The sequence below is a fragment of the Oncorhynchus nerka genome, linkage group LG4, assembly GCF_034236695.1.
Source record: "Oncorhynchus nerka isolate Pitt River linkage group LG4, Oner_Uvic_2.0, whole genome shotgun sequence".
Taxonomy (NCBI): domain Eukaryota; kingdom Metazoa; phylum Chordata; class Actinopteri; order Salmoniformes; family Salmonidae; genus Oncorhynchus; species Oncorhynchus nerka.
Genome location: NC_088399.1, coordinates 76881417 through 76906976, shown reverse-complemented (window position 1 = coordinate 76906976; position 25560 = coordinate 76881417). Strand labels below are relative to the sequence as shown.

Below are 25560 nucleotides of genomic sequence, written 5' to 3'. Positions count from 1 at the left end.
AAATATATACAACACTCCTTTCTTGAAACATTGATACAGTATCTTAACAGCCTTTATACCTGTTATAGACATGTTGCGCAATGGTGAACCTATAGGTCTTCAGTATGTAACAGGTTAGTACAGTGGTGAATCTATAGGTCTTCAGTATGTGACAGGTTAGTGCAGTGGTGAACCTATAGATCTTCAGTATGTAACAGGTTAGTACAGTGGTGAACCTATAGGTCTTCAGTATGTGACAGGTTAGTGCAGTGGTGAACCTATAGATCTTCAGTATGTAACAGGTTAGTACAGTGGTGAACCTATAGGCCTTCAGTGTGTGACAGGTTAGTACAGTGGTGAACCTATAGATCTTCAGTATGTAACAGGTTAGTACAGTGGTGAACCTATAGGTCTTCAGTGTGTGACAGGTTAGTACAGTGGGAACCTATAGGTCTTCAGTATGTGACAGGTTAGTACAGTGGTGAACCTATAGATATTCAGTATGTAACAGGTTAGTACAGTGGTGAACCTATAGGCCTTCAGTGTGTGACAGGTTAGTACAGTGGTGAACCTATAGATCTTCAGTGTGACAGGTTAGTACAGTGGTGAACCTATAGATCTTCAGTATGTAACAGGTTAGTACAGTGGTGAACCTATAGGTCTTCAGTGTGTGACAGGTTAGTACAGTGGGAACCTATAGGTCTTCAGTATGTGACAGGTTAGTACAGTGGTGAACCTATAGATCTTCAGTATGTGACAGGTTAGTACAGTGGTGAACATATAGGTCTTGTGTGACAGGTTCGTGATTCTGAAAGGACCGTAACACCAGCGCACTTATGTAGGAGAGTACACTTTTTGTAAAACACAAAGGGCCAGTGGTCTAGTTGAGGGTATATGCAGGTATAAGCCATATACCCACTTTTGTTTTTGTGGGCATTGCTTCTACTTAAGTTTTAAGGCTCGAGGGGGTGTGGTATATGGCCAATATACCACGGCTAAGGGCTGTTCTTATGCACGACGCAATGCAGAGTGCCTGGATACAAAGCTAAGCCGTGGTATATTGGCCATATACTAAAAACCCCTGAGATGCCTTATTGCTATTATAAACTGGTTACCAATATAATTAGAGCAGTAAAAATGAATGTTTTGTCATACCCATGGAATACGGTCTGATATACCACGGCTGTCAGCCAATCAACATTCAGGGCTCGAACCACCCAGTTTATAATCACTTCTTAATCCCTACTGATGCATATCAAAGTAGTTTAGTGGAGGTATACGACTTATCAATTATGTAGCACAATAGAGAAATCATGCACAAAGTAGCCTACGCAATCGCAAAGCGCGTGAAATACAGTCACATGCGTTCCACACACATAGCCTAGTTTCAGCGGAATATTATCTGCAGGCAGCAAGAGTGTGCAGCTCTCAACTAGTTTTGACATCCGTAGCCGGCAGGGTAGGAGACATTTTAACTTATGATATCTACCAGTAAATGATAACTAAGGCAACAATGGGTACGCAAACCAGGTATTGAAAAAGTTAAGTCCTTATTGTTGGTTAGAAGGCTATTTGTCATCATGTGCTGCATCCGGGGTGTAGACATGGATGGGCCAGGGTGGACAGAGGCCCACCCACTGTGGAGCCAGGCCCTGACAGATAATCAGATTGATGTGGTTTAAGCATTGTTGTGGCCTTAGACCGTCACAATTTGGTATTCTTTCTTTTAAAAAAGTGTGATTTTGAGAGTGAACATCTGAAAAATGTATAGGAAAATATAGTACTTTCACACAGGATGCCTTTCCTTCGCTGGGTGGGCCATTTGGGAACTTTTGGGCAAAATTAGAGTATACCCACTTCTCCAGACACCACTGCATGGAAAGACAGCAGTCCCACACAGCATGATGTTAAAGGATAAGCAGTCCATAAACTCAGACATAATAAGCCAGTAGGTCCCAATCATAAGAACACAAAAACACAACAATAAGGCATTTCCCAATCAAAATGTACAACTATTACTTCCATTGCAAAACACATTTCATGTTTAGCAAACAAAGTAACCGGTGACCTAAAGTTTAAAGTGAAAATGACAGCGTTATAACTAGGGATGCACGATATATCGGTGAACATATCGGAATCGGACGATATTAGCAAAAAATGGCAACATCGGTATCACCCGATATCTAGTTTAATGGTGATGTTAAAAACCAGTGTCAAAGCTACCGTGCATACTTATATAACGTAGTCATGACGTAATGACACCACGTAAAATTTTGCGCTACACGTGCAACACAGCATTCCTAACCTAGCCCACAATGTCTGCTGTGTGGATCGAGCAGTCAACACGTCCAGCAGTCATTTGAAAGAGTAAGAACATTTCAGCGAGACAACTCAAAGGCGAAATCCATTAAAGCCAAGATGATGGAATTCATTGCCCTTGACAATTTGCCGACTGGTTGAGCACCTGTACACACTACCAAGTGTGTTATTTTTCAGATGTTGCCCTACCGGAGTTACACAGTAATAGCGTCACTGCTATTAGCTTCACGACATACATACTATGGAACACCGTTTGGGTCTTTGCGTGTCAAAAAAGATACAGTAGCACTGTCAAAGCTGTACAAAAAAGTACACCGGCCACGAACGATGTGTTTACAATACCGTGTTGGTAATAAAGCATAACGTTAATTTGTTTGACCTTCTGGGGTAGCTAGCTTTAGTTATAAGAACTGTCTTATAAATTAGGGTTATTTGAGATGATGACACCTAGCTCTATAGTTAGTTAGCTAATTATAGCTACTGAAATAGATTTTTTTGCATCCATGAGCTAGCTAGCTTTTTTTATAACCAGCACTGTTGGTGCGCGAGACAACTTTACCAGCATCATAGCATACGTATCGATTAATCATTGTGAAATATGAAATACGAGTGATAGTGTAATCAATGTGTATTAACTACGTAAAAACATTATGAATGTGTTCAATTATTATGTGATGTGCAGTCACATTCAGGTCCTGATTGGTAAACAAGCTTATTTGACACATCAAATACTGTTATTTGACGTGTATCTTTTTTGACACGCAAAGACCCAAACGTGTTCCATAGAAATCCTGGTTGAGAATGAAATGACTGAACAAATGAACAACGAAACAGCACAGCAAGTAAGTTAAGTAAATCGTTTTTGATGATGTTTTACTGGTAATGGGGACATACGTAAATGCCAACAGAATAACTTTTTGGTCAGTGTGGTGTGTGTGTGTGTGTGTGTGAGTCTGTAACCTTTATTTAACTAGGCAAGTCAGTTAAGAACAAATAATTTTTTACAATGATGGACCGGACGATGCTGGGCCAATTGTGCGCCGCCCTATGGGATTCCCAATCACGGCCGGATGTGATACAGCCTGGAATCGAACCAGGGACTGTAGTGACACCTCTTGCCGCGTCCATGTGTGTGTGTGTTAACTATTTAACTGTACTAGAATGCTTAAAAAGCGGCTAAAATGTTAAATATTAGTTATCGGTATCAGGTTTTTTGGCAAGAAAGATATTAGATATCAGTATGGCCAAAAATGTCATAGCGGTGCATCACTAGTTTTAACTACAAACAGACAATCATAATATCAGTAAAAAATATACAATTCTCACTTGATGCTACAAAACCAACTTTATAAGAGGTTTTAAAAATAGGTTCAATTTGACTCAACGTTCCATGATGCAGTTCAATGCATGATTAATGTAATTCACCAAAAAATTTCTTGGTTGTTCAAAAAATATTGCTATCAGGTTGTAAATCACAGCTGGCCTGGTACATTGTTTGCTGCCTCCATTCGGGATGCACCGTTTCAGTTTCAATGACTCAATATTCTGGACAAGAACGTCAATAGAATCTAACTAGTCGGTCATAACGTGGCTATAGGCTAGCTGCTAGGCGTGACTACAGTCCCTGGTATGAATCCAGGCTGTATCACATCCGGCCATGATTGGGAGTCCCATAGTGACAGACGTTTCCCACCCATATTGTTTTTTCTGTGACTATACACAGCTGTGACTATTTTTTATTTAACCTTTATTTAACCAGGCAAGTCAGTTAAGAACAAATTCTTATTTTCAATTACAGCCTAGGAACAGTGGGTTAACTGCCTGTTCAGGGGCAGAACGACAGATTTGTACCTTGTCAGCTCGGGGGTTTGAACTTGCAACCTTCCGGTTACTAGTCCAACGCTCTAACCACTAGGCTACCCTGCCGCCCCCGACTATATTACTATCATGGTCTTGACTTAAGTCTCGGAACCCGATGTCTCCCTCCTGGTCTCGGTCTTGGCTCCCGAGTGGTGCAGCGGTCTAAGGCACTGCATCTCAGTGCAAGAGGCGTGACTACAGTCCCTGGTATGAATCCAGGCTGTATCACATCCGGCCATGATTGGGAGTCCCATAGTACGGCACACAATTGGCCCAGCGTCGTCCGTGTTTGGCCGGGGTGGGCCGTCATTGTAAATAAGATTTTTTTCTTAACTGACTTGCCTAGTTAAATAAACGTCTCGGTTTTGAGAAGGACTCGATTTGCTACGGTCTAAATCTTGAAACAGTCACGCTCTAGGTGGTCTTGAACACAACACTAATTAATTATTCATAACTCTATTCCCTCACTAAGTATTTTTACAGAGTGTGTTCATGTACTTGGAAATGTTCTTTCCACTTCTGGTGTAGTGGACAGAGACAAACTGACAGACTCAAGGCGTGAAAGTTTTTATACTCTTGTATAAAATACAACATTTTAGAAATGCATCCTTCCTTCCTTCTTCCCTACGTTTATTCATCAAAGATGTCTGACCTGACTTGACCAGATAGGTGAAGGTTTTGTGGTGGAAATATCACTCAGACCCTATCCAACTCACTACGTTTTCAAGGTACCTGCATCCACACAGGGCTGCAACAAAGCAGTCTCAATCTCAACTTGTCTTCTAAGGTACTGGTGATTTAATTAATAAATACAAAATTGTAAAGACCTGCAAGCCATATACACAGTATCTAATTATCTTACCCTGTTGGTCCACCTCTTTCCATCTCCTTTCCCAGCTAGCACATAACATTCTGAGAACAATATGTTTCTTAGAGCTTGGTGAGAGTGTGGTTGTCCTATGGTTATCTTGCATTCAAACTTCAAACAAAGTTCTTGGAATGGTGCAGGATACCCAGCTAGCACATAAGGTTCTGAGAACCATATGTTTCTTAGAGCTTGGTGAGAGTGTGGTTGTCCTATGGTTATCTTGCATTCAAACTTCAAACAAAGTTCTTGGAATGGTGCAGGATACCCAGCTAGCACATAAGGTTCTGAGAACCATATGTTTCTTAGAGCTTGGTGAGAGTGTGGTTGTCCTATGGTTATCTTGCATTCAAACTTCAAACAAAGTTCTTGGAATGGTGCAGGATACCCAGCTAGCACATAAGGTTATCAGAACCATATGTTTCTTAGAGCTTGGTGAGAGTGTGGTTGTCCTATGGTTATCTTGCATTCAAACTTCAAACAAAGTTCTTGGAATGGTGCAGGATACCCAGCTAGCACATAAGGTTATCAGAACCATATGTTTCTTAGGTGGAATTTCAGTGCTTAAGTGTAAAGTTTTCTGCAGGTTTCCTCATGGTTCTATTTAAAGTAATGTTTTCATAATGTTCAGAGAACATTAAGAAACAACAATCTTCTGTGGGAATTTCAGTACCTCAGCATAACGTTTTCTGCAGGTTTCCTCATTGTTATATTTAAAGTCATGCTCTAAGAACATTAAGAAAACTTTCCATAAAAAACACAAGAAAACATTAATAGCTTTCAAAGATCATTCTAAGAATGTTATTTAAAAACGTATACATTCAGCATCAACAGAAGTATTTTAAACCTCATGGCTAGAGAACATGGGTTTGAATCTCACTGACGCCATACCACAATGAAAAAATACATGTCTTTGCATGATTGAAACATGTTCTCAGAACGTTATTTAATTACCTTCAAATAATTAATCATTTCCGTTCGCAAAACATTAATAAAACCTCCCAAGAAAACCTTCAGGGAACCACAGTAAAATGTTCTCAGAACCTCCCTGCAACTTAAAAACCTTCAAGGAAGCACAGTAAAATGTCCTCAGAACCTCCCTGCTACTTAAAAATGTTCTCAGATCAGGCAAAATGTTCACTTCCGTTCTCAGAATGTTTAAAAGATGTTCAGTTTTACCAGTCAGGAAACGTATAGCTTTGTTCCAAGAACCAATGGAAAACAAAAAACGTACATTCCCACAACTTCCAAGGAACCAAATGTGCTAGCTGGGTTAATCTGTATTTTTCCTCTCTCCCTCTCTGCTGTCTTTAGTGTGGAGACTGGTTAATAATAGTTCTCTGGGTTCGACGAGACGTGGCGCTCCGTTGGCACAGTGTAAACCCAGACATACTTTCAGCATTACCAGTTTCCACACACACAGACACACACACACATACATACGACTGGCACAGGGAGTGTGCTGTTCTGTACAGGCATGTTTGATGGCTGGGCATGTGTTCAGTTGCTTTCTTGCAGTAAAACATGCACACACAACACACACTTTCTCTCACACATACACTCTCTCTCACTCTAGGCGTGGACGAAGGATTGTGGTGAATCGGTGAAAAGTTGTCCCATGAAGTCCATATAAGGCAAAAACCAACCTGACAACGCTTGCCTTATATGGGTACTGTTTCATCTCATGTTTCATAGTCAGTCTTTTATAGGTTTAGTACAGTATCGTCTGATCATCCGCGAAGACTGCAGTCTGAAGTCACAGGAGGTATCTGCTGTTCTTGTGTTCAGAGTGTTCTCCCTCTCTCTCTGGTCTTCTGATGATGTGTTTGGCACATATATTGCTGAATGTGAACGATGTGTGTGTGCATGTTGGTGTGTGTTTGCACGTCCTCCACACACACACTCAGCTTCCAGTCAATGTGTTCCTCAGCCATCTTTAGTTATCCCAGGTTATTCCCCATCTGTTAACAGAACATCAGGAATGACAGTGAGTGGAATACGATCTGATTCACTCTCTCATACTCCCCCTTTCCCTCCCTCATCCTCCATTTTCTCCTGTCATCCCTACCTCTCCTCTCCACTCATCCCTACCTCTCCTCTCCACTCATCCCTACCTCTCCTCTCCACTCATCCCTACCTCTCCTCTCCACTCATCCCTACCTCTCCTCTCCACTCATCACCCCCTCCTCCCCCCTTGGTGTCAGCTTTCAGTGTGAAAGATCTCTTTAGGTACTAATGTGCTTCATTGTTCACATGGTTTTAATGGTAACTTCAGTGGTAACTTAATTAAGAGCCAAACTAATGTCCCTATGACATCATATCCACAAAATTAAAACTCACTGAGTCTGTGCACTATGTACAAATATCCGAAACATTTTTTGTTGCAAATCCTTATCAAAGTATCGGGAAACAAAATAAATAAAATGTTGAGTCACATCTTTAAATAGCAGCATCAAATATATATTTCACATTAAGGGATATAATTCATAACATGTAAATGTCTCTTCTATTTAGTCAAGGGTCTGCTAAATGTAATTTATTATTGTTAATATATTATGTGGGTGTGTATTTAGTCCTCTCTACACTTCCCCTATCCTCCTCCTCTCCCTCTAAATCCTCCTCTCTTTCCACTCTCCTGTAGCCCACCTCCTCCCTGCAAACCTCCTGTCTGCTACGGTAGAGTACCTCAAAGCGGCTGTAGACCTTCTTGTCCTTCCTCATGCTCTCGATCCTCTTCAGGAGGCTATCTCTCTCCTGAGGGTTGGCCTGGGGCCTCTGGAAGCGGTTCTTTTTAAGCGTTGGCTCCCTCTCCGGCCCTCCTTTCTCCCCTGCTACGTCTACATCCTTCTCCCCTCCAGCCTCCTCTCCTCCTCCTCGCTCCAGACGGTTCTTCTGGCTGTTGGCAGAGATCTGTTCCAGGATGACCTTGGTGTCGTCTCTCAGGTTGCTACTGAACAGAACTGAGCCACTGGAGCTCTGGTACCGAGACAGACCTGTTGTTTTGGACGCAGCTTTGTGATTGGCTGCGGAGGTGGCATAGTCTGTGGCTTTAGCGTCGGCGGTGGAGCTCAGGTTTTTAGCCGCGATCACAGGCTCCTCTGAGCTTTCCGGCACAGTTCTCATGGTCTTTTCGTCTCCGTTGGATGCCGATGTCGCACCACCGGAGCTCTTCTTGTCCTTGGGTCCCAGGAAACCTTTGAATGAATTAATGTTTTAATTAATAATTGAACAAATTAATAAAAACCATTATTGCTCCGAAGGGAATTTGCTGTATACATCATGAGCACAGCAATTACATTTTTAAAATTAAAACCCAGTAAACATGGACGTAACAATCCGTGACAGACACACAGACAGTACAACATACCTTTGAGTCTTTGGGTCTGCTTCTTGAGGAAGTCTAGGGGCTTAGTGTCGGCCTTTCCCTCCCCTCCCAGGGTGTTGAGGGAGGTGTTGGAGCCCAGGTTCTTGTGGAGCCCCTCCTTAGACTCGGTCTGTGACATACTGGACGAGCTTTTGGAGCGAGACTTCTTCAGCTCGCTTTTCTCCGCGTCTGTGGCGTCCGTTGTTAGCATTTCCTCATCACAGGAGACGTGGCGTGGGTTGGAGCTCTTGAACGGCTTCAGAGTGTCCCTCTTGAAGATCTTCGGAGAAGGGAATGGTTTTAGAATCTTACCGGGCTCTTTCCTCTGTGACTCCGAGCTGCTGTCTTTTCTCTGTGCTGTGGTAGAAGCGGCAGGCTCTGAGATTTTGAAACTTGAGGTTTGAGGTTTACATTTTAGCTCTGGTGTGGCTGCGACTTGTGGTTTCTTTGGGGCAGGCTCTGGAGCAGTCACGAGAAATGAGGGGACTTTGGGGACCGAGGTGATGGCGGTCGTGCTGGAAGAAGGAGTGTCTGGAAGGTCTGGTTTCTTCTGAGGAGGTTCTTTTATCACAGCCTCTTTAGATGCGTTCCTCTTAGCAGCCAGCTCCATGAAGTACTGCAGTCTATTGGAAGGGTTGTTCATGTTAAATGACTGGGGTTTGGGGGGATCTGCAGATGCTGGGGTGTCTTTCGTGGTGTCCACCTCGGCCAGGGGGTTCTTAGACACCTCTCTGCTGGCTGAGGTTACTTTGGGGGGCTCTTTCTTTGGCTCAGCCTCCTCATTCAACCAAGCCTCTTTCTTTTCTTTCTCTTTCTCCTTCTCTTCTTTCTCCTTCTCTCTCTCGTTCTCCTCTGCCTTCTTCCTCCACTCAAAGGGTTCCCGGGTCAAGGAGCGTCGCTTCTCCAGGATCTGTTGGACGATGGAAGTGGTGCGGAGCGAGTCGGAATTCTCGTCCTCCTCGTTGGCCACCTGCATCAAATCAAATTAAACTTTATTCGTATGGCACATTTCAAAGCAAGGTTGCAATTCAATGTTAAAAAAAACTAAAATGATATGAAAGGTAATAAAGACCTTCATGCCCAGGCCTCCCATGTGGGTCTCCGTCTTGGAGGAGGAAAAGATGAGGGAGGAGCGCAGCCGGGAACTCCTCTGGAGCATCGGGTTGACCCGCATCCGGACCGTCTCGTGTTTGGAGATCGAGACCTCCCCCGGAGCCTCCCTCGACGACGGCATCTCCACGTCTGCCCCCACCTCCCTCCCCCCCACCGCCCGCTCTTTCTCTCTCTCTCTCTCCCACTCTGTGGTCCATCGGTCAGCCCTGTCCTTCCCCATGCTCTCAGGCATGAAGGGCTTGCTGTAGTGCAGCGGTCGGATATCCGGTCTAGGCTTGGAAGGGACATTCGGAGGCTCTCTTGCCTCATGGGCGTACAATTTCCCATCAGACTCAGGGTCTTGAAAAGCATCAGGGCCCAGAGGTTGGAGCAGCCCCTCCTCTCCTGTGTCCCCGTAGGCGCTGAGGTAGGAGTTGATCCTCCAGCTGCGGAGGCCCTGTCTGACGTTGGGGTTCTGGTCGTGGTCTGCCTCCGCTGGGACGGGGAACACCTGCTTCTCTGGGGGGTGCGGATGGGTGGGGACGACAGGCAGGCATAGGGCTGGCCCACCGTCGGCCTCTTGTGGCCACTGCCACCTCCGTACCTAGACAAAAGAGAAGGTGTTACATTAGTATAGACACATTTTGAGGGTCGTGGTTGATACTTGCACATTAACCTTATTGAAACATTGTGTCCGTATCACTAAAAGTTGAATTTAAGAACTCTAGTGGGAGCAGTCAACAATGAACAGACATTAGTGATTATTCTCCAGTCCAGTGGACTGTCTCTACCACGTACCTTCCCCCTGCTGGTGGATGTCCCGGGTCATGTTTCAGGTCCTCAGAGGAGAAGTAGTCTCTGCCGTAGCCCTCTGGACCAGGAGGTTCCTCATAGGGGTAGCCTGAGTCAGAGTACTGGTCCAGTGCTGGTCTGTTCCTCAGCCTGTCGTAGTGTCCATGGCCTGAGCCAGGTCCTTCTAGCCCCGACCCAGGTCCTAACCCAGGTCCCTCACCACCCTGGTAGTAGTGGCTGGACTGGCTCTGCTCCCTGGAATACAAACATAAATCATAAATCATCATCAGCAGCAGAATCATCATCCTCATCATCAGAATAACGATCATAAAAACCCAACATGCTTTACGTATCACAGATCATTTTTTTAAAGATTATAACTAGGGCCAAGAGTTTTGCCTGACCTGATCACAATATTAAGTCAAGCTGACAAAGACAACATAAACTAACTAACTAACAAATGAACTAACTAACTAGTACCTGTGGTAGTGCTGCTCTGTCTCATCCAGGTTGTTCATAACTCTGTGCTTCATGTACTGTCTGGACGAGGAGTAGCTCTCCTGGGTTCCCTCTGTGTAGCTGTGCCTCTTATAGTCACTGGCGCTTATCTCCATCTGCCTGGGAACACAGGAAACACAAACAAAACCCTTTAAATGGTAACAGAGGACACATAAAAAATGTAATACAATAAGTTAACTGTTTATGGGTGAAGTTCCCCAGAAATCGGTTGAATACTTATGATTGACTTTGGTACTCTATTCCAAGTATACACTCTTAGAAAAGGGTTCTTTGGCTGTCCCCATAGGAGAACCCTTTGAAAAACCCCTTTGGGTTCCATGTAGAACCCTTTCCACAGTGATTGCTACATGGAACCAAAAAGGGTTCTACCTGTAACCAAAAAAGGTTCTACCTGGAACCGAAAAGGGTTCTCCTACAGCCAAAGAACCCCTTTGAAACCCTTTTTTCTAAGAGTGTAGTGAATTATAGGGTTCTACATAAAATCTAGTTTTACATAAATATACGTGCACCATCCCACCTGGAGACCATGGAGCGGCTCTGCTGCATCCTGAACTGCTGTGACACTGCAAACTTCCCAAGATTCAGTCCTCCTGGGTCTATGGTATGTCGGAACATGTCATCTCTTCGGAACGCAGAGCGCTCGGAATCTCCTCCTCCGAAAGGGTAGGCCGGAAGTTCGGGGGTGTGTCGTTGGAAACCCAGAGGGTTTCGCAGGGACTGGGTCCGCTTCAAGCCAAACTGGTTACCATAGTAACTGCTGCTGCTGCTGTCAGAGGAGAAAGGCACTAGGGCGTGGTCAACAGTGAGGGGCTGTGATTGAGCGAACAGGATGCGGAACTCCTCGTCAAAGGTGGTGACCAGTTCTCCCAGGAAGAGATGAGCGATGCAGCGATGCAGCTTCTCATAGGACCACATGAAACTACAGGAAACAGGATATGACACGTTAACTTCTGCGACTAAAGAAGTATCTGATATCTGTTCTATCTGGTGTTTTTCGATGCTCAACTATAGTTGAGTGTTGAAATCTGTTATATTTCTATGTTCACCTGTAGTTTCCACTGAGCACGGCCCTGCAGTCAGCCAATAGAAAGCGGTTTTTCACCTGTCCTTTAAATGACTTCCCTGTCCGACAGAAATAGGTCACTCCCGCCACCGTCCGCACACGCATCATCTGCAACACACACACGCACACACAAAATAGTTATTCAGAGTCACAAGTGGTTAATGAATGATGTTATTCTTTAGTGAGTTCTAAGGGTGAATCAAACCAGTTTGTCCGCTCTGTTGAGATTTATGTAACCAAGCTCAGGTGTAGTCAGTTAGACATCATGTAAATATGTAGGTAAATAAATGACCTTACTGCTATGAGACAGTGGCCTGCTGCCAGTCAACACAGAAACACTGGAATACTATCTGTTAGACTGTCGGCTTAAACCATGTGTTTTTCAAACTATTCATAACTACTGTTATTTTTTTAGCCCTGTGCTGTTTGTGCTAGTGCTGGGATGGATCAAACCCCTGGACACCCAGTAGGCTTTCAGGAACAGCATTAACCTGAGTTATGGGGAAAACTGAGTTAAGGCATGGAGAGTCACCCCGCTTAAAATAGTTCAATCTAGGCCAAAAACATAGAGACTCACGTGGACAAGGTCCAAGTTGACCTTACAGTTGATCACCATGGAGACGAAGTGATGGGCATTATGTTCGTCCAATAGAATGTATACGGGGACTTGACGCGCCGCAGCATCCAGCAAGTCAGAAAACAGATCCACGTCAGTAAACATGTCCATCACCACAGCGATGACCTAGTAACGCCCAATGAGAGAGGGGGAAATATCACATTAACCAATTAGAAACTAGAAAATATCACATCAGGTTTAGGATTATTTCATTTAGTTGGACATGAAACACACACACACACAGAAAGAGGGGGAGGACAGTAACAGAGACATGGCCAGTCTGATTAACAGGTTTGTCAACCGTGTTGACATTTAGACACACACACACACAGAAAAGTAATTGTATTCTTTTGGTTGAGCTGAGTGCAAGTCATTCATGTTCAGAGACAGGGTGTGGTGGATAAGCAGGGCAAAGCAGAGCGGGGGCAGACTGACTGGCAGAGTTTAAGACAACAGCGTCCATAACTGACAAATAATCATGAACATAACTCTATCTGCAACACTGGATCCCTGTCTGAGTAAAAAATAACATAATAGATATTCAACAGGATGGGAATGCTATCGCGTTAACGGTGTGTTGCTGGGTGGACTGAGGTGAGAAGGCCTGGGTCTGGGAATCTGTAACTGTCAGTTGAACTCCACCCCTCACTGCTGGAACATACACTACCAGTCAACATTTTTAGAACACCTACTCATTCAAGGGTTTTTCTTTATTTTTACTATTTTCTACATTGTAGAATAGTGAAGACATAACACATATGGAATCATGTAGTAACCAAAAAAGTATTAAACAAATCAAAATATATTTGATATTCTTCAAAGAGCCACCCTTTGCCTTGACAGCTTTGCACACTCTTGGCATTCTCTCAACCAGCTTCATGAGGTAGCCACCTGGAATGCATTTCAATTAACAGGTATAACTTCTTAAAAGTTGATTTGTGGAATTGATTTCCTTATTGCATTTGAGCCAATCAGTTGTGTTGTAACATATTGGTATACAGAAGATAGCCCTATTTGGTTAAAATAAAGTCCATATTATGGCAAGAACAACTCAAATAAGCAAAGAGAAACGACAGTCCATCATTACTTTAAGATATGAAGATCAGTCAATACGGAACATTTCAAGAGGTTTGAAAGTTTCTTCAAGTGCAGTCGCAAAAACCATCAAGTGCTATGATGAAACTGTCTCTCCTGCGGAATGGAAGACCCAGAGTCACCTTTGCTGCAGAGGATACGTTCATTAGAGTTACCAGCCTCAGAAATGGCATCCCAAATAAATGCTTCATAAAGTTCAATTAACAGACACATCTCAACATCGACTGTTCAGAGGAGACTGTGTGAATCAGGCATTCATGGTCGAATTGCTGCAAAGAAACCACTACTAAAGGACACCAATAAGAAGAAGAGACTTGCTTGGGCCAAGAAACACGAGCAATGGACATTAGACCGGTGGAAATTGGTCCTTTGGTCTGGAGTCCAAATCTGCGATTTTTGGTTCCAACAGCTGTGTTTTTGTGAGACGCGGTATGGGTAATTCCCACCGTAAAGCATGGAGGAGGGGGTGTTATTGTGTGGGGGTGCTTTGCTGATGACACTGTCTATGATTTATTTAGAATTCAGGGCACACTTAACCAGCATGGCTACCACAGCATTCTGCAGCGATACGCCATCCCATCTGGTTTGGGCTTAGTGGGACTATCATTTGTTTTTCAACAGGACAATGACCCACACACCTCCAGCCTGTGTAAGTACTATTTTACCAAGGAGAGTGATGGATTGCTGCATCAGATGACCTCGCCTCCACAATCCCCTGACCTCAACCAAATTGAGATGGTTTGGGATGAGTCGGACCGCAGAGTGAAGGAAAAGCAGCCAACAAGTGCTCAGCATACGTGGGAACTCATTCAAGACTGTTGGAAAAGCATTCCTAGTTGAGAAAATGCCAAGATTGTGCAAAGCTGTCATCAAGGCAAAGGGTGGCTATTTGAAGAATATCAAATATATTTTGATTTGTTTAATACTTGGTTACTACATGATTCCATATGTTATTTCATAGTTTTGATGTCTTCACTATTATTCTACAATGTAGAAAATAGTAAAAAAATTAAGAAAAGTAGGTGTGTCCAAACTTTTGACTGGTACTGTATGTAAAATGTGTGTAAAATGTTTATGTAACAAAAAACCTTTGTCCTCCAAAGAAGATGCGAGATGGTGGAGGTGTAAGTCGCTCTGGATAAGAGCGTCTATTAAAATGTGGGTGTGCATCTGGGTGTGTGGGTGAGTGGAAGGGTTGTTTTGTAGCCTATAGTGTTGTGATTAGCTGTCTGATGAGTGTGCATGTGTTTTGTAAACTCCACACATACCTAGAGCTATAGGTAACCATAGTAACCAGTTACGTTATAGCCCTGCCCACTGGATCAAAAGCTGGCTGTAGTTTACTCAGCAGCAGCACTGTGACTCACCTGCAGCCTGCTAGTCAAGACTGCTAGCCTACGGCTAATGAGTAGGTGTTCTAAAACATTTGACCGGTAGTGTATGTGGGCAAGACAAAGGAGCTTATCGCGGACTAAAGGAAACAGAGGGCTGAGCACGCCCACATTAACATCAACGGGGCTGTAGTGGAGCAAGTCGAGAGCTTCAAGTTCCTCGGTGTCGACATCACTAAGGACCTATCATCATGGTCCAAACACCCTAACACAGTCCTGAAGAAGGCACGACAACGCCTCTTCCCCCTCAGGAGGCTGAAAAGATTTGTCATGGGCCCTCAAATCCTCATTGAGAGCAGCTTGACTAGCTGCATCACCACTTGGTATTGCAACTGCTCGGCATCCGACAGAGGGGAGTGTGTATGGCCCAGTATAACACCGTGGCCAAACTCCCTGCCATCCAGGACCTCTATACCAGACTCGAGCAACCCATGTCATGGACTCTTCTCTCTGCTACCACACTGCAAGCAGTACCAGAGTGCCAAATCTGGGACCAAAAGGCTCCTGAACAGCTTCTACCCCCAAGCCATAAGACTGATGAACAGTTAATCAAATGGCCACCTGGACTATTTACATTGACCCCTTTATTATTTATTTGTCTTATCTGAATTGTTCTGCACTTACTCTCCTTCACACACACTGACACTCTAACACTCACACACACATGCTCACACACACACATGCTTACACACATACACATATTGATGGCACACACACTCCCACAGATACATTTTCACACTTCACATATGCTCCTGCTACTCTGTTAATTATCAATCCTTATAAGTCACTTTTACCCCTACCCACATGTACATAATGTATTACCTCGTACCCCTGCACATTGACTTGGTACTGGTACTCCTTGTATATAGCATCGTTTTTGTTTTTATTGTGTTAGTATTTATTTTTTTATTCAGCAAATATTTGTCGTACTTTTTAACTCTGAATTGTTTGGAATAGGCTCGCCTGTCACGCCCTGACCTTAGTATTCTCTGTTTTTCTTATTATTTTGGTTAGGTCAGGGTGTGACATGGGTGACATTGTCTATTATAGGGTGTTTGTACTGTCTAGGGTTTTTTGTAGATTTATGGGGTTGTTTCCATCTGGGTGTTTATGTAGGTCTATGGTTGTCTAGATTGGTTCTCAATTAGAGGCAGGTGTTTATCGTTGTCTCTGATTGGGAACCATATTTAGGCAGCCATATTCTTTTGTGGGAGAGTGTTTCCTGTGTCAGTGTTTGTGCCACACGGGACTGTTTCGTTTCCATTTCACTTCGTTATTTTGTATCATGTTCAGTCTTTTCTATTAAAACATGGACACTTACCACGCTGCGTATTGGTCCGATCCTTGATACACCTCTTCAGACGAAGAGGAGGAAATCCGTTACATCGCCTTTCACAGCAATGTCAACACCTGTTGTGTTCGGCGCATGTGACCAATACAATGTCATTTGACATACGGTACACATCCCCTTTACACCACTTAGACCTGAACAGGTGTGTGTGTGTGTATGTGCCTCTGTAAGTGCTGTGTGTGAGTCTGTGTGAATGTACATCCCTTCTCCCCGCCCCTCCACTTACGTGCTGTGCATTCTTGATGAGTCGTCTGGCCTGCTCCTTGATGCTTGGCATGTCGGGCTCGCTGGGGTTGACCAGGGTCGTGACCTCGGTGGGGCCGATAAAGCTGTGCGCCTGGAGGGGCCAGCCCAGGTCCAACCCCGGGGCTGCTGTGTCAGAGTGCATCGGCCAGTAGGTGTCAGACGAGCCGTCGGCGTCTGCCTGGGGGAAACCGAGCAGGCTGTTAACTATATTTACACTATGACAACAGGAAAATATGAATATACACTACCGGTCAAAAGCTTTAGAACACCTACTCATCCAAGGGTTTTTCTTTATTTTACTATTTTCTACATTGTAGAATAGTGAAGACATCAAAACTATGAAATAACACATATGGAACTCTGCAATTTCTGAGGCTGGTAACTCTAATGAACTTGTCCTTTGCAGCAGAGGTAACTCTCATGAACTTGTCCTCTGCAGCAGAGGTAACTAATGAACTTATCCTCTGCAGCAGAGGTAACTCTAATGAACTTGTCCTCTGCAGCAGAGGTAACTCTAATGAACTCGTCCTCTGCAGCAGAGGTAACTCTAATGAACTTGTCCTCTGCAGCAGAGGTAACTCTAATGAACTTGTCCTCTGCAGCAGAGGTAACTCTAATGAACCTATCATCTGCAGCAGAGGTAACTCTGGGTCTTCCATTCCTGTGGCGGTCCTCATGAGAGCCAGTTTCATCATAGTGTTTGATGGTTTTTGCGACTGCACTTGAAGAAACTTTCAAACCTCTTGAAATGTTCCGTATTGACTGACCTTCATGTCTTAAAGTAATGATGGACTGTCATTTTCTCTTTGCTTATTTGAGGTGTTCTTGCCATATGGACTTGGTCTTTTACCATATAGGGCTGTTTACCCCCCCCACCTTGTCACAACACAACCGATTGGCTCAAACGCATTAAGATGGAAATCAATTCCACAAATTAACTTTAAAGAAGGCACATCTTTTTTTCCTTAAAAAAAACAAACTATTTTTAACTAGGCAAGTCAGTTAAGAATAAATTCTTATTTACAATGATGGCCTACCCTGGCCAAACTCTCCCCTAACCTGTGCGTCACCCTATGGGACTCCCGATCACAGCCGGTTGTGATACAGCCCGGGATCAAACTAGGGTCTGTAGTGACGCCTCTAGCACTGAGATGCAGAGCCTTAGACCGCTGTGCCATTCGGGGGCACAAATTAATTGAAATGCATTCGAGGTGACTACCTCATAGGGTTGCACATTCGCGGCCGGTTACGACAGAGCCTGGGCGCGAACCCAGAGTCTCTGGTGGCACAGCTGGCGTTGCAGTACAGCGCCCTTAACCACTGCGCCACCCGGGAGGCCATTGGCAAAAAAAATTGATGAATTTAAGCTAAATTCCCCAAATTCCAGGGCTTAACTTCCAATGGAAAATTTCCAGATTAATTCCGGAAATTTACAGTAAAGTTTCCGGCCCTTTGGTTGAGAGAATGCCAAGAGTGTGCATAGCTGTCACCTAGGCAAACAGTGGCTATTTGAAGAATCTCAAATATAACATTTATTTTTGATTTGTTAAACACTTTTTTTGGTTACTAGATGATTCCATGTGTTATTTCATAGTTTTGATGTCTTCACTATTATGTAGAAAATAGTCAAAATAAAGAAAAATCCTTGAATGAGTAAGTGTTCTAAAACTTTTGACCGGTAGTTTTGACAATAGTATACAATACTCTATTTTAGTGACATCAATTAATTAATCACTCAATCAAATCATTTGCAGACTCCTGTCACCTGAAAACACACATTTTTACTATGATGCCTTCATGTAGCTCAGACTGTCATAAATCATTATCATTATTAACGCTACCTCATGATAGGGCAGCTCCGGTACGTTCGAGGTCGGGGCCTGGTTGGGTGTCTGGATCGTGGTCTTGATGTGTTCGATTTCCGGTTGACAGAGAAAGTTGACCACATCTGCTTTCTGAATAAATTCATAGTAGCCCTGGAGAGAGAGTACACACACTGAGTTCACACACAAACACATACACACACACACACACACACACACACACACACACATTCCTCCTGTACCTGTAGGTCTGTCTCCACCAGAGCATCAATGGCGAGACGGTATTCTTCTCTGTAGTGGGGGGGCAGGAAGTTAGGGTCCAGGGGGTTGTCCCCGATGTCCGAACTCTGGGACCGGTGGGCCATGATGGGGTCGGGGTTAGGGGGAAGGGACTCAAACCTTTCGGAGAAAAATGTATACATTATTTTTTTGCAGATAGATTGTAGCTTCCATAATTTTTTACTTGATTTAGTAAGGTTCCTCTTATAGTGATATAGTACCCTAAACAAAGTTGTGTATTCATGTGACAGAGCAAACACCCTTCCTAAAACAATATGTTGCCTAGTGTATACCAACATAACACCAAAGATAGTACAGTATGAAGATATGCAAAAACTGCTTTTCCAATAGAAATCCCTGATCACACTTGTAGGCGATGTCCTGGTGACATTGGCTAGCATGTGCAGAAACACATCATTAGGTCTAACGGTCATGTTGCGCTGAACTGCGCATGTGCATGCTGGCACTCCGTTGTTTTGGAGAAAAATAATGTACATGCCAGTTTGTCACTTTCACGATGTTGTAGTAATGACTGGTTCAGCTACTTAAGACATTGGCTCCAATCTACTGCCATTAGATTTCGACAAAATTAACAACTACGGACACATTTTTCACTTCTCCCATTGACCTGCAAACTCCGGTCTGGTCTGTCGAGTCTGCTTCGCAACGAATTCCCGGAAGTGTCAATGGTTGCGCCTCTGGGGAAAACTCTATGATAACACTCTCTATCAAAAAGCAGCACACAAAAACCCATGCTGTACCCAGAGAGGGGCAGGTAGAGAGAAATAGATTATAAAGAGAGCAATGGGTCGTAGGATAGAGATAGGGTGAGAGAGACACAGGGCAAGATAGAGAGAGAGGGCGAAAGCATTCCCTCCCACATATGCCCCCCTAGGCACAACTACAACAACATAACCAACAAAAATGTGTCACAACTCCTGCAGCTCTGTCGCACACTGGGTCTGTATTAGAGGTCCACCGATTAATCGGAATGGCCGTTTAATTAGGGCCGATTTCAAGTTTTCATAACAGTCGGAAATCAGTATTTTTGGGCGCCGATTTGCCGAATTCTTTTTATTTTTTATTATACCTTTATTTAACTAGGCAAGTCAGTTAAGAACACATTCTTATTTTCAATGACGGCCTAGGAACGGTGGGTTAACTGCTTCGTTCAGGGGCAGAACGACAGATTTTCACCATGTCAGCTCGGGGGAACCAATCTTGCAACCTTACAGTTAACTAGTCCAACGCAATAACGACCTGCCTCTCTCTCGTTGCACCCCACGAGGAGCCTGCCTGTTACGCGAATGCAGTAAGCCAAGGTAAGTTGCTAGCTAGCATTAAACTTATCTTATAAAAAACAATAAATCATAATCACTAGTTAACTACACATGGTTGATGATATTACTAGATATTATCAAGCGTGTCCTAATCTGACTGAGTATACAAGCATACAAGTATCTAAGTATCTTACTGAGCGGTGGTAGGCAGAAGCAGGCGCGTAAACATTCATGCAAACAGCACTTTTGTGCGTTTTGCCAGCAGCTCTTCGTTGTGCGTTAAGCATTGCGCTGTTTATGACTTCAAGCCTATCAACTCCAGAGATGAGGCTGGTGTAACCAAAGTGAAATGGCTGGCTAGTTAGCGCGCGCTAATAGCGTTTCAAACCTCACTCGCTCTGAGCCTTCTAGTAGTTGTTCCCCTTGCTCTGCATGGGTTACACTGCTTCGATGGTGGCTGTTGTCGTTGTCGTTGTGTTGCTGGTTCGAGCCCAGGGAGGAGCGAGGAGAGGGATGGAAGCCATACTGTTACACTGGCAATACTATTACACTGGCAATACTAAAGTGCCTATAAGAAGATCTAATAGTCAAAGGTTAATGAAATACAAATGGTATAGAGGGAAATAGTCCTATAATAACTACAACCTAAAACTTCTTACCTGGGAATATTGAAGACTCATGTTAAAAGGAACCACCAGCTTTCATATGTTCTCATGTTCTGAGCAAGGAACTGAAACGTTAGCTTTCTTACATAGCACATATTGCACTTTTACTTTCTTCTCTGTTTTTGCATTATTTAAACCAAATTGAACATGTTTCATTATTTACTTGAGGCTAAATAGATTTGATTGATGTATCATATTAAGTTAAAATAAGTGTTCATTCACTATTGTTGTACTTGTCATTATTACAAATAAATAAATAAAAATCGTCCAATTAATCGTTATCGTCTTTTTTGGTCCTCCAATAATTGGTCGACCTCTAGTATGTACATAGTCATTGGTAGGCTTTGAGGGGACTCCTATGGTAGGTCATCTCTTGGCAGTAGTACTGTAGACTACTTTATCACTGACCTCAACCCAGAGTCTCTCAGAGCAATCACAGTCAACCCACTGACACCCCTATCAGATCACAGCAAAATCACAGTCTACTTGAACAGAGCAATACTCAATCATGAGGCATCAAAGCCAAAGGAACTGAATAATATAAAAAAATGCTATAGATGGAAGGAATGTAGTGTGGAAACCTACCAAAAAACTATGAGAAAACAGAACACAGAAGAAAATGAACAACAATGACAAATTTTTTGATGAAGAATGCAAAAACCTAAGAAAGAAATTGAGAAACATATCCAACCAAAAACATAGAGACCCAGAAAACCTTAGTCTACGCCTTCACTATGGTGAATCACAAAAACAATACAGAAATACACCATGGAAAAAGAAGGAACAGCACGTCAGAAATCAGCTCAATGTAAATGAAGAATCCATAGACTCTCACCACTTCTGGGAAAATTGGAAAACACTAAACAAAAAACAACACGAATAATTATCTATCCAAAATGGAGATGTATGAGTAAACCGCTTCTCCAATCGTTTTGGTCCTATAACAAAGAATAAAGAGAAAAAACATATACATGATACAAATCTTAGAATCAACTATTAAAGACTACCAGAACCCACTGTATTCTCCAATTACATTGAATGAACTACAGGACAAAGTACAAACCCTCCAACCCAAAAAGACCATTGGTGTTGATTGATGGTATCCTCAATGAAATTATGAAATATACAGACAACAAACTCCAATTGGCTTAAAATCATCCTTAGCTCTGGCATCTAACCCCAATATTTGGAAGCAAGGACTGATCACCCCAATCTACAAAAGTGGAGACAAATTTGACCCCAATAACTAATATGCATCAACAGCAACCTTGGGGAAATCCTCTTCATTATCATCAACAGTGGACTCGTACATTTCCTCAGTGAAAACAATGTACTGAGCAAATGTTAAATTGTCTTTTTACCAAATTACCGTACGACAGACCAAGTACTCCCCCTGCACACCCTAATTGACAAACAAACAAACTAACCAAAACAAAGGCAAAGTATTTTCATGCTTTGTTGATTTCAAAAAAGCTTTTGACTCAATTTGGCATGAGGGTCTGCTATACAAATTGATGGAAAGTGGTGTTGGGGGAAAAACATACATCATTATAAAATCCATGTACACAAACAACAAGTGTGTGGTTCAAATGGGCAAAAAACACACATTTCTTTCCAAAGGGCCGTGGGGTGAGACAGGGATGCTGATTAGCCCCACCCTTTTCAACATACAGTTTAATTCGGAAAAATACATACACTTAGGTTGGAGTCATTAAAACTAGTTTTTCAACCACTCCACAAAATTCTTGTTAACAAACTATAGTTTTAGCAAGTTGGACATCTACTTTGTGCATGACACAAGTCATTTTTCCAACAATTGTTTACAGACAGATTATTTCATTTATAATTCAGTGTCTCACAATTCCGGTGGGTCAAAAGTTTACATACGCTAAGTTCACTGTGCCTTTAAACAGCATGGAAAATTCCAGAAAATTATGGCATGGCTTTAGAAGATTCTGATAGGCTAATTGACATCATATGAGTCAATTGGTGGCGTACCTGTGGATGTATTTCAAGACCAGCCTTCAAAAGCAGTGCCTCTTTGCTTGACATCATGGGATTCTTTTTTTAAAGAGTCCAGGAAAAAATGTAGACCTCCACAAGTCTGGTTCATCCTTGGGAGCAATTTCAAAATGCCTGAAGGTACCACGTTCATCTGTACAAACAATAGTATGCAAGTATAAACACCATGGGACCACGCAGCCGTCATATCGCTCAGGAAGGAGACACATTCTGTCTCCTAGAGATGAATGTACTTTGTGCGAAAAGTGCAAATCAATCCCAGAACAACAGCAAAGGACCTTGTGAAGATGCTGGAGGACACAGGTACAAAAGTATCTATATCCACAGTAAAACAAGTCCTATATCGACATAACTTGAAAGGCCTCTCAGCAAGAAAGAAGCCACTGCTCCAAAACCGCCATAAAAAAGACAGACTACGGTTTGCCACTGCACATGGGGACAAAGATCGTACTTTTTGGAGAAATGTCCTCTGGTCTGATGAAAAAAAAATAGAACTGTTTGGCCATAATGACCATTGTTATGTTTGAAGGAAAAAGGGGGAGGCTTGCAAGCCGAAGAACACCATCCCGACCGTGAAGCACGGGGGTGGCAGCATCATGTTGTGGGGGTGCTTTGCTGCAGGAGGGACTGGTGCACTTCACAAAATAGATGGCATCATGAGGTAGAAAAATTATGTGGATATATTGAAGCAACATCTCAAGACATCAGTCAGGAAGTTAAAGCTTGGTCGCAAATGGGTCTTCCAAATGGACAATGACCCCAAGCATACTTCCAAAGTTGTGGCAAAATGGCTTAAGGACAACAAAGTCAAGGTATTGGATTGGCCATCAAAATGCCCTGACCTCTCCCGGGTGGCGCAGTAGTTAAGGGCGCTGTACTGCAGCGCCAGCTGTGCCACCAGAGACTCTGGGTTTGTGCCCCGGCTCTGTCGTAACCGGCCGTGACCGGGAGGTCCGTGAGGCGACGCACAATTGGCCTAGCGTCGTCCGGGTTAGGCCGGTAGGGATATCCTTGTCTCATCGCGCACCAGCGACTCCTGTGGCGGGCTGGGCGCAGTGCACGCTAACCAAGGTTGCCAGGTGCACAGTGTTTCCTCCGACAAATTGGTGCGGCTGGCTTCCGGGTTGGATGTGCGCTGTGTTAAGAAGTAGTGCGGCTTGTTTGGATTGTGTATTGGAGGACGCATGACTTTCAACCTTCGTCTCTCCCGAGCCCGTACGGGAGTTGTAGTGATGAGACAAGATAGTAACTACTAACAATTGGATACCACGAAATTGGGGAGAAAAGGGGTAAAATTCACAAAAAATGTTTACATTTTTTTTTTTTAAATGCCCTGACCTCAATCCTATAGAAAATTTGTGGGCAGAACTGAAAAAGCGTGTGTGAGCAAGGAGGCCTATAAACCTGAATAAGTTACATCAGCTCTGTCAGGAGGAAATGGCCAAAATTCACCAACCTGTTGTGGGAAGCTTGTGGAAGGCTACCCAAAACGTTTGACCCAAGTTAAACAATTTAAAGGCAATGCTACCAAATACTAATTGAGTGTATGTAAACTTCTGACCCACTGGGAATGTGATGAAAGAAATAAAAGCTGAAATAAATAATTCTCTCTACTATTATTCTGATTTCACATTCTTAAAATAAAGTGGTGATCCTAACTGACCTAAAACAGGGAATTTTGAAAAACAATATATTTGGCTACGGTGTATGTAAACTTCCGACTTCAACTGTATATATCAATGAATTTGAGAGAGCACTAGAACAATCTGCAGCACCCGGCCTCACCCTACTAGAATCTGAAGTCAAATGTCTACTGTTGTCTACAAATGTCTACTCTAGGGCCTACAGCAGCACTTAGATCTTCTGCACAGATTCTGTCAGACCTGGGCCCTGACAGTAAATCTCAGTAAGACAAAAATAATGATGTTCCAAAAAAAGTCCAGTCGCCAGGACCTCAAATACAAATTCTATCTAGATAACGTTGCCCATGAGCACACAAAAAAACTATACATAGCTTGGCCTAAACATCAGTGCCACAGGTAACTTCCACAAAGCTGTGAATGAGCTGAGAGACTAGACAAGAAGAGACTTCTATGCCATCAAAAGGAACATAAATTTTGACATACCAATTAGGTATCTGGCTAAAATACTTGAATCAGTTATAGACCCCATTGCCCTTGATGGTTGTGAGGTCTGGGGTCCGGTCACCAACCAAGAATTCACAAAATTGGACAAACACCAAATTGAGACTCTGCATGCAGATTCCTGCAAAAATATATTCTGGGTACAACGTAAAACACCAAATAATGCATGCAGAGCAGAATTAGGCTGATACGAAATACAGACAGACAGAGAGAGAGAGAGAGAGAGAGAGAGAGAGAACTCTTAGTGACGGTGCACTCAGGTAGACATGCTGACTAGATCAAGACGATCAACATAATTCAGGTATTGTTGAGTCATTGACAACTGGTGTAACGAGTACATACTTTACATTAACAAACACACACCTGTTTACTGTAACACATATGCACAAGATTGAACAGAAATTACAGACAACGACAGGATGTAGTTATTAATATGACAGTAAATACTGATATTTAGCATGGCAATGCCATTATGATACAGATGATTCATCGAATATTAAATCAGGTCGGGATTAAAAAAGAGAGACAGACAGAAAGAGATACAGAGAGAGAGATTAAGAGAGAAAGAAGGAAAGAGAGAGAGATCTGTGTAGACAGGTTCATCCATAGTTGTGTTGAGTAAACATGTCTTACAGGTGTGTCAGGCTGTAGGTACAGATGTAGGATCTTCATTTGATCCCGTTTTCGTAATGGCAGAAAACATTCAAAGCGCTACTTGAATTTGTGGGTGTCCCTGACCTAAGTTCTCTCAAGTTTGGGCCAACTAGAAAGTTCAAGTAACACTTGACCGAAAAG

General features: G+C 43.1%; 1 protein-coding gene across 1 annotated transcript in view; it reads right to left on the bottom strand.

Annotated features, from left to right (window-relative positions):
- Positions 1 to 4709: 4709 nt before the first annotated feature.
- The window catches only part of LOC115128632 (protein FAM83H-like), a 29668-nt gene continuing 8817 nt past the window's right edge, over positions 4710 to 25560 (bottom strand). Inside the window, 13 exon segments of the mRNA XM_029658667.2 lie at positions 4710 to 6984; positions 7709 to 8217; positions 8391 to 9357; positions 9460 to 10022; positions 10025 to 10083; positions 10278 to 10526; positions 10752 to 10889; positions 11308 to 11709; positions 11837 to 11961; positions 12431 to 12595; positions 16533 to 16730; positions 18394 to 18528; positions 18618 to 18774. Coding sequence (XP_029514527.2) covers positions 6964 to 6984; positions 7709 to 8217; positions 8391 to 9357; positions 9460 to 10022; positions 10025 to 10083; positions 10278 to 10526; positions 10752 to 10889; positions 11308 to 11709; positions 11837 to 11961; positions 12431 to 12595; positions 16533 to 16730; positions 18394 to 18528; positions 18618 to 18740 — 3654 coding nt within the window. The 5' untranslated portion in view covers positions 18741 to 18774 and the 3' untranslated portion in view covers positions 4710 to 6963.